Genomic DNA, 8,989 nt, shown 5'->3' on the forward strand with positions numbered 1-8,989 from the left:
ACGGTCCCGCGCAGCCGAAGACCTAGAGAGGTTAAAGCTTCACCAGGGCAAGAGCCAGGCCCTGGCAGGGACATTCAGAGGAGGGACCAAGCGGCAGCCTCCAAGCCACTCTGGGGGAGGCACCCACAGCTCTACCCTGACTGCCCCCGGGGCCTGCGACACGGTGCCTCCTCATGCCACTCTGGGTGTCCCCCCAGGGTGGGCTTGGGCTTGTGGCTCCTCTGTCCAGGGTTCCCTTCTAAAAGTGGTGACCGGGCACCATCAGTGTCAGGCCAGGCACAAGGTCTGCCTTTCTGCCCCCCACCCAGCCTCCTCCCCTGGGACCACTCTGGGTCACGTGTTGCCCTTGGGGACCTCCGGAGGGCTCCCTGTCACTGCTCCATTACACCTTCCCCACTGTGACACCACCACCCACTCTCCCACTGTTGCCAGGAGGCGGCCAAGGAACACAACAGCTGATCCCCACGGAGCACCCAATTTATTCCAAGATCCGTGGGACGCGGGAATGGATGAAGAGCTTATTGGGAAGCATCTCTGCCCCAGAGGGTGGGAGAGAGAGCAGAGGAGAGCAGGGCGGGGCACGTGTCCAAGGAGAAGTCCCTGAGGTGGGATCCGGGTGGGGCGCAGGGGCCCACTGGTGTCCGGGTGTCTTCGGGTGTCCTCCTGCCTGAGGGGTCCGGGAGGCGGCGGCCAGGGCAGGTTGCACTTTTTGCTCCAGCAGCTGGCCCTCGTGAGGTAGAACCAGGGCCACCTGTCTGTGGACAATGAGAGGGGCTAGGAGTCAGAGTCGCCCGCCCTGTGGTGCCCAGGTGGACCTAACCCTGGTGGCACCCCCCAAGGGCAGAGGGTGTCCATTCATCCTTTGGAGATGACACTCATCAAGGCACACGTGAGACCCAAGGCAGCACCGCTCCACCTACTTGGCTCCGTGGGCGTCTCAGCTGGGCGCTGGCCAGGGAGCCACTCTGTTTTTGAAGAATCTTCTGAGGGCCTGACCTCTGGTGGGGGCAGGTCCTGGGGGGTCCCTGGGTGCTGGTGGTGGTGGTGGCGCAGGCCCTCCAGCTGCGGGAGCCACTCTGTTGGAGCGTCCGGAGCCAGTCCTGGGGGCCTGCACGCAGCAGCACAGCCTCGCCAGACAGGTGGCCATACTCCGGACCACTCCCCTCCATCCCCTGGCGGTGTCACGGGTCAGGCCAGGGGTCCTGGAGCCAGCAGGGGGTTGCGCGGTGGAGGAGGAGCTTGGATCCGGTGCCAGGGCCTGGGAGGACCCGGGCAGAGGGGCCGTGGGGCCGGGAGCAGGGACGCTGGCCGACAGGCTGCACAGCATGATGGCGGGCAGGCTGGCTCTCCTGCTGCCCACCTGCCCTGAAGGCTTGAGCTCCTCAGGCTGCTGCTGCTGCTGCTCACAGGCCGAGAGGGGCCAGGAGCGCATGGCCGGCCTGCTGACGCCCCACCTTGGGCCCAGAGTCAAGCTGGAGGGGATGGACAGGGACGGGCAAGGCCCCACCTGTGGCCGCCCAGGTACCTGCAGCCGCACCTGGCAGCCCGCCCCCCGGGTTTTCTGGTGGCCCAGCAGGAGGTAGGTGGCCATGGCCTGGTTGAACTGGCGCGTCGCCACCGACACCCAGGTCTCCTGCAGCCCGTAGCCCAGGTCCAGCATGGCCAGCAGGATGGAGGTGTCCGGGCGCTTGGGGAGCAGCTCGGCGGGAGGACTCGGGCAGCGTTCCCCATCCTGGCTCAGCCACGGGTGCCCCAGGATCTGCTGGAGCGTGGGCCTGTGCGCGGGCTCCAGGGTCAGCATCCAGGACACCAGGCTCTGCGCCTCGTCGGACAGGTGGAACGGGAGGTGGTACCTGGCCTGCAGCACCTGCTCCTTGGCCTGCTCATAGCTGGCCCCGGTGAACGGGACGCTGCCCGTGAGCATGAGGATCAGGAGGACACCCAGGCTCCAGACGTCCACCGCGGGGCCGTCGTAGGGCTCTCGCCGGTGCAGCTCCGGGGCCCAGTAGGCCACGGTGCCGCAGAGCAGGCCCAGCTTCTCTCCGGCCCTGAACCTGCAGGCCAGGCCGAAGTCGCACAGCTTGGCGCGGCCCGCGGCATCCAGCAGCACGTTGTCCGCCTTCACGTCCCGGTGCGCGATGCCCTGCGCGTGGCAGTAGCCCACGGCGCTGGCCACCTGCCCGAACAGCATGCGGGCCTCGTCCTCCCACAGGCCCACGACCTCCGGGATGTGCTGGCCCAGCTGGCCCCCAGCCATGTGCTCCATCACCACGTAGGCAGTGCCGGGGGTCTCCACGATCTCCAGCAGCTGCACCACGTGCGGGTGCTCCAAGCCCTTCATGATGTCCAGCTCCGACAAGACCCAGGACAAGGTGGCCCCCGCCCCCTTCCGCAGGACTTTCACGGCCACCTTTGTCCCCGTCAGGATGTGTCGGGCCAGGAAGACCTTGGCAAAGCTGCCCTGCCCGACGACCCCCAGGGGCTCATAGCGGCCCGTGAGGGCTTCCTCCAAGGAGGAGCAGGCCGCGAGGTCCCGACACACCCTCCGCACCACACTACGCTCACTGCTCTCTCTAGACATCCTCCGCCCCACGCCCACTAAGCCCGCTAGCTAAAAACAAACACAACAAACAAAGCAAAGAACACAAGCAAAACTAACACAACAAAGCCCAACAGAAAGCCCCAAATCAAAGAACCAACACGAGACCGCAACCAGAACCACCAACCACCAACCACCAAACGCGCTAACTATGGGAGTCCCACAGGTCACTGCCTAGAGCTTCCTGTGCTTGTGGACAAGGTCCCAGCCTCGTCCCGGCCTTATATCCCCGCTGGCTCAAGGGCCTCACAATGCTGGCCCCTGTGAGGTCACAGCCAGGAGTGGCCCACTCACACCTGGGGGTGGCCCACGGTGGCATCTCCCACTCGGGCCTCCGGGACCTTGGCCACCTTCCTGGTCAGAACAAGGAGGGTCTGTGGAACCTCGGTGCTCCCGTGTGTTCGGGACCCCGACCTCTCCTTGCTGAGAAAGGAGGAGCTGGACCAGGCCCCGGGGCCCGTGCCTCGCCAGTACACAACTGTGTCGTGGCTTTCGCCCCGTGAAGACCCCACCCCAGGTCCTCTGGAGCCATTCAGCGCCCGTCTCCTCCAACTGGGACAGACTGGTGTCCAGAGCGTGGTAGCAGTCCCCTCACGCCAGGACGCTGGTGCAAGACGCTCCGACCCCTGAGCCCCAGGACCACGTTCCCGACCTTGGTGGGGTGTGGGGGCCAGGGCAGGCGCCTGCCTCATCATTGCCCCACAGGGTCCTATCAGGTCACTCGCCAGAACCCTGCCTGCAGCCCACAGGAGAGAGAGAGGGTGGGTCGCCTTCCAGGGATGAAGGCCACTGAGAAAGGTGGGGACAGGCAGGGGCAGTGTCCCAGGGGGAGGAGCCATCCTGAGTCACAGACCCGGCCAGGACGCAGGCTGGAGTGGGGACACCTTTGGCAGGACGACCGGCACTGTTTGGGGGGGGCAAGGTGCTCCTTGGCGGTGGCAGAAGCCCTGCTGCACAGGAGGGGGCAGCTGGCGTGAGTTCAGCCTCCACAGAGCAGGAGGCCCAGACCCTGGCTGGGGCCCTGGACGGCCGGGCTGTGTCCTGCCTGCCCTCTGTTCACCTGTGTCAACCGCCACCCCTTCTACCCTTTGAAGCCCCTCCCCCAATAGCCTTTTCTCATCCATGGGTTTGGGGACGTCCCACGTCTCTAGGACCCAGAGTCCCAGGGGGAGCACATGACCTCAGTCAGCCAATGAGTGCGTTTCACACGCTCACTCTGCAACTGATCAGAGGGTGGCATGTGACCAGGTCAGCTGACCCATGCCATAATAGGCAAAGAAGTGTGGACAGCGAGGCACTCTCTCCCCTGCAGTCCCTCTGCCAGTCCAGGGCCCCTCATGGAGGAACCACTCTGTGCAGGACACTATCAGGGAACCTCGGAGCCTGAGGAGTGACACCATGTGATCCCCTGGGTCAAGCCAGACCTGATGCTGACAAGACCTGAGTGGGGTAGGATGCTCCCATTCACGATGAGGTAGCATTTCCTCAGAGGGGCTGCCGGCTGCCATTGATGCCCTTTGTCAAAGGAGTTCTGACGTCCCAGATACACCCATCTTTGGGCTGTGCTGGGCCTGTGCCCCCCCTGGGCATGCCGTCCATGTCTAGGCCGCGGAGATGTCTGTAGGACAAGCCAGCGAGGTGGCGCTCTCCTGTTGGAGTATCTCCACTGTGACGAAGCTGTTCAGCAGGCGTGGACTCCCTTCAGTTCTCTGTCCCCCAGGGATGAAGCCTGTGAACACGGGCCTCGTCCTCTTCCCTCACGGAGCTCTGGAGGAGCCTGTCCCTGTGATGGCAGAATCCGGGCCATTCTGCTCGCAGGGCTTTCTGCAAGCCTCTGCCCGTGGCTGGCTGGCTTCCTGGGGGGGGGTGGGGGGAGCGCCCCATGCACCCCTGCTCATTGTTTGGCTTCTGGCCCCCTCCCATCTTCTCTCCCTCCGTTCACCAGGCTCTCTCCCTGGGTGTTGAAATCCCGTGCTCCCGTCACCCGGCTGCGCCTCACGCCTCCGTGTGGGATCCCAGCTCCTTTTTCTTCATGACGGGTCTCTTCCTATCTTAGTTGCTGTAGCTCCACAGCCCCGCGTAAGGCCCAGCTGGACGGCCTCCTGCGTTGCTTTTCTTGCTCACCACCTCTTCGGTACTCGGGTTCTCTTATTCTTCCAAGTGGATTTTAGAACTGATTTTTTAGTTCTGTGAAGGTTGTCCTTTGTGTTTGGTGGGGATGCCCTGAATCTGTACAGCACTTTGGGTAGTTGGCCATTTTCACAATATTAATTCTGCCTCTCCAAGAACATGGGAGATCTTTCCATCTTCCAAGGTCACCTTCAATTTCTTTTTTCAGTGTTCTATAATTTTCCTTGTAGAGATCTTTCACCTCCTTGTTTAGATTAATTTCCATATTCATTCATTAATCTTTTTTTCCTCCTTAATTTTCTTCTTCTTTTTTTTAAAGAGAGAGAGAGAATTTTTAATATTTATTTTTTAGTTTTCAGTGGACACAACATCTTTATTTGTATGTGGTGCTGAGGATGGAACCTAGGCCGCACGCCTGCCAGGCGAGCACCCTACCACTTGAGCCCCATCCCCAGCCCTCTTCTTCTTTTTTTAATTGAGGTTATTGTAAAAGGTCTGTTTCCCTGATTTCTTTCTCAGCAGAACCACTTGGAGCCTATGGAAGCTGAAATTCATGAGAGGTATCTTGTATCCTGCTACTTTGCTAAATTCATGGATCAGCTCTAGATGTCTTCAGGGTTTTTTTTTTTTTTTTGGAGGGGGCCATCTTCTAAATATAGGATTATATCATCCTCAGAGTTGGATTCCTCCTTTTCCCGATTCCTCTGGCTGGAGTTTGAGAGAACGCTATTGAATAGCAGCATGTGAGTGGACATGCTTGTCTTGTTCCTGATTTTAGAGGAAATGCTTTCAGTTTTACTCTGTCCAATATTATGTTGGCTTTGGGCGCATTACATATATCCTTTATAATGTTTGTAAGTTTCTTCTATGTATACCTACTTTCTCTAGCATTTTTAACATGAATGGGTGCTCGATTTTATCAAAGCCTTTTTATGCAGGTATTAAGATGATCATATAATTCTTGTTCTTAATTCTAGTGAAGTGGTGAATTTTATTTCTCCGTTTGCATATATTGAACCAACCTTGCATTCTTGGAATGAAACCCACTTTATCGTGGTGTATTATCTTCTTGATCTGTTTTTGAATGCAGTTTGCTGATCTTTTATTAAGGATTTTGCATCTATGTTCATCAGGGATATTGGTAGTTTTCTTTCCTTGATGTTTTTGTCTGGTTTACTTGCTTCACAGACTGTGTTTGGGAATGGTCCCTTCCTTTCAATTTCATGGAGCAATTTGAGATACACTGGTGATTTCTTATGTACAGGTCTGGTTAGACCTCAGCTGAGAATTCATCTGGTCCTGGACTTTACTTTGTTGGAAGGCTCTTAATTGTTGTTTCAATTTCATTAATTGATATTGGTCTATTTAGGTTTTCTATATCTTCCTAGTTCAATTTGGGCAGGTCATATGTGTCTAGAAATTTAGCAATGTCTTCTAGATTTTCCAGTTTATTGAAGTATAAATTTTCAAAATTGTTTCTAATGATCCTCTGAATTTCAGAAGCATCTGTGGTTACAGCTCCTTTTTCATCTCTGATTTTGTTTATTTGGGTCTTTTATCTATTTCTTTTGGTCAGTTTGGTAAGGGTTTATCAATCATTTATTTTATTGAAGAAATAACTCTTTGTTGCATTTATCCTATGTATTACCTTTTTAATTTTCAATTACATTAATTTTAGCTATAATCTTTATTATTTTATGGCTTATACTAATTTTGGAATTAGGGTTTTCTTCCCTTTATAATAATTGAGGGTAGAGTATAAGCTAACTTATTTGGAATCTATTTTTTAATGTAGGAACACAATGCTATAAGATTTCCTCATAGGAGTGCTTTCATACTCTCCAAGAGACTTTGATATACTTTGTCTCTGTCCTCATTTCTCTCTAATGATTTCTTGATTTTTATCTCTCATTTCTTTTATGATCCATTCTTTGTCTAAAACACTACTGTTCAATCTCCATGTTTTATGTGATTTCTATTATTTTTCTTGCTGTTCACTTCCAGTTTCATTCCATGATGGCCCAACAGGATATACAAGATTATATCTTTTTTTTTTGTATTCACTAAGACTTACTTATGACCTAGAATATGTTTTATTTTTGAAAAATTTCCATAACCTGATGAAAAGAAGATAAATAGAGCTGCTTTGAGATGAAATATGCTGTAGATGTCTATTAGGTGCATTTGATTTATAGTATTATTTAAGTCAAAATACCTTTATTGGTTTTAGGTTTGGATGACCTATATATTGGTGATAAAAGTGTGTTGAAATCAACCAGTATGATTGTATTGGGGTCTATCTGGAATTCCACAGCAAGAGGTAATTTTTAAAAATTTTTAAAATTTTTTTGTTCTGATTTGTTATATATGACAATGGAATGTGTTACAATTCACATTGCATATATAGAGCACAATTTTTCATATCTCTGGTTGTATACAAAGTATATTCACACCATTCAGTCTTTATAGTGTATTTTGGATAATGATGTCCATCACATTCCACCATCATTTCTAACCCCCTTCCCCCTCCTTTCCCTTCCCGCCCCTTTGCCCCATCTAGAGTTCATCTACTCCTCCCATGCTTCCCCTCCCTACCCCACTAAGTAACAGCTTGATGCTGATTATTTTAATGAATCATAATAATGGCCATTACTTACCAGGTGGTTAGTACGTGTCCAATACTGTTTGAACTAGATTTCTTTTTAAAGTCATGTTTGTTGAGATATAGTTTTATATGGTACGATTTGCCCTATTTAGTTTTATAGTTATATGAATTTTAATAACACAGATATAAAAAATGACAACATATAAATATGGACACATAATACTACAATGAAGATATAGAATATGTTACCTTGTTCTACTTTACTCCCTTTTTTAAAAACAAATAGAGAAATTAATTTTAATATATTTTCATTTAACCTAATGGATTACCAAAATAATTTGCAAAGAAAATAATTGTTAATAAGATATTTCATGTTTATTTTGTTTGTTCTAGTAATTCTTTGGAATCTAATGTCTATTTAACACATAGCACACCTCAATTCAGACTATATACATTTCAAATACTCAGTAGTTTCATGTAACCAGTGGCTGCCATATTGGCTCCTCTCTCCATCTTTCACGTTTTGGTGAGACATATGCTGCAGGCTGCATGATAAGTTCCCCTGTTATGTGGTTTCTTAATGAGTTCCGTCAGAAAAGGACACCAAAGAGATAAACTTAGAATATACAAGAGTAGAGCAAAGTGTTTTATTTCTCCTTATAAGACTCTATTAGACTGAGTGTTGGTCTCTTCATGCTTTTGGTGGAAATAACTTCAGTTAGGTCGACTTCTCCTACAAGGTTTTCATAGTGGCTCTTTCTTCTTTCACCTCCTACCTCTCCAAGTTACGGAAGAAAAGGTGCTTCACAAAATTTGTTAGTTTCCCTCAACCTTGCCCTTACCTTTTAAAATACCTTATTAAAAATTTTTACTCTGATTGATCTTTTTCATCCTTGAATCTTGAATAATGGATTTTTAATTATAGGAGACTAAAATATACCTTAGCTCATAGCACAGGCACTATATATACACATACCAGATTAATTATATATTAAAATATAATGTATAAAATGCTAAAACTTTTAAAGAAAATATTTGTATACCTTTGTGAAGAGAAATGGAAAACAATAAGTACAAAATAAACAAAAACCTGAAAAATTAATATTATAGTTAAAATTTTTATGTGTAAAAATTTATCAAAAAGGGTTAAAAGAGACACAAATTGTATTACCAGTCATTTTGGGGATTTTGGTATTTAGTTTGACTTGGTTTCTCCTTTGGTTGGTTTTTCCTTTATTGTAGTTCTTCTCTTTGTAGATTTTCATTGTTGTTCTTCATTTCCTCCTCGTGGAATATTCAACAACTCCTCCTTAAAAAGCCATGGGCTACATTTTTGTATTGTATCAACGTATGCCCTGACTGCTCTTGGTTTTACTGGGGATGCCTCCTTCCTCTAGCATTTTACTTAACACTCTTTCGGTTTGTTTTTTACTAATTTCTAATCCCATATTTGTGCTACAAGGATAACGCAACCCAACAAGATAACACAAAACAAAACCGAAACACAGTGAAACAAAAATGAACAAAAAATCATTGTTTCAATTTTCCTATTTTCTTGAAATGTATATTCGTGGTCTATCTCTATCTCTTCCTCAGGGGCGAACCACTTCAAACCTTGAGCCAACCATTTTTCCCAGTTTGTTTGAGAAAGTTCT

General features: G+C 49.8%; 1 protein-coding gene across 1 annotated transcript; it reads right to left on the reverse strand.

The window, feature by feature from the left end:
• Positions 1 to 461: 461 nt before the first annotated feature.
• Positions 462 to 3,113, reverse strand: LOC139706473 (sperm motility kinase 2B-like). Its single transcript, XM_071614760.1, has 2 exons — positions 921 to 3,113; positions 462 to 755 (listed from the first exon to the last, which is right to left on the reverse strand). Exon 1 carries the CDS (start codon positions 2,579 to 2,581, stop codon positions 938 to 940), a length of 1,644 nt encoding a protein of 547 aa, XP_071470861.1. The 5' UTR covers positions 2,582 to 3,113; the 3' UTR covers positions 462 to 755; positions 921 to 937.
• Positions 3,114 to 8,989: the final 5,876 nt, after the last annotated feature.

The sequence above is a fragment of the Marmota flaviventris genome, chromosome 7 (assembly GCF_047511675.1).
Source record: "Marmota flaviventris isolate mMarFla1 chromosome 7, mMarFla1.hap1, whole genome shotgun sequence".
Classification (NCBI taxonomy): Eukaryota; Metazoa; Chordata; class Mammalia; order Rodentia; family Sciuridae; genus Marmota; species Marmota flaviventris.

Bases quoted from the DNA above. Each gene is read 5' to 3' on its own strand.
- LOC139706473 (XM_071614760.1), bottom strand. From the start codon at position 2,581: ATGTCTAGAGAGAGCAGTGAGCGTAGTGTGGTGCGGAGGGTGTGTCGG.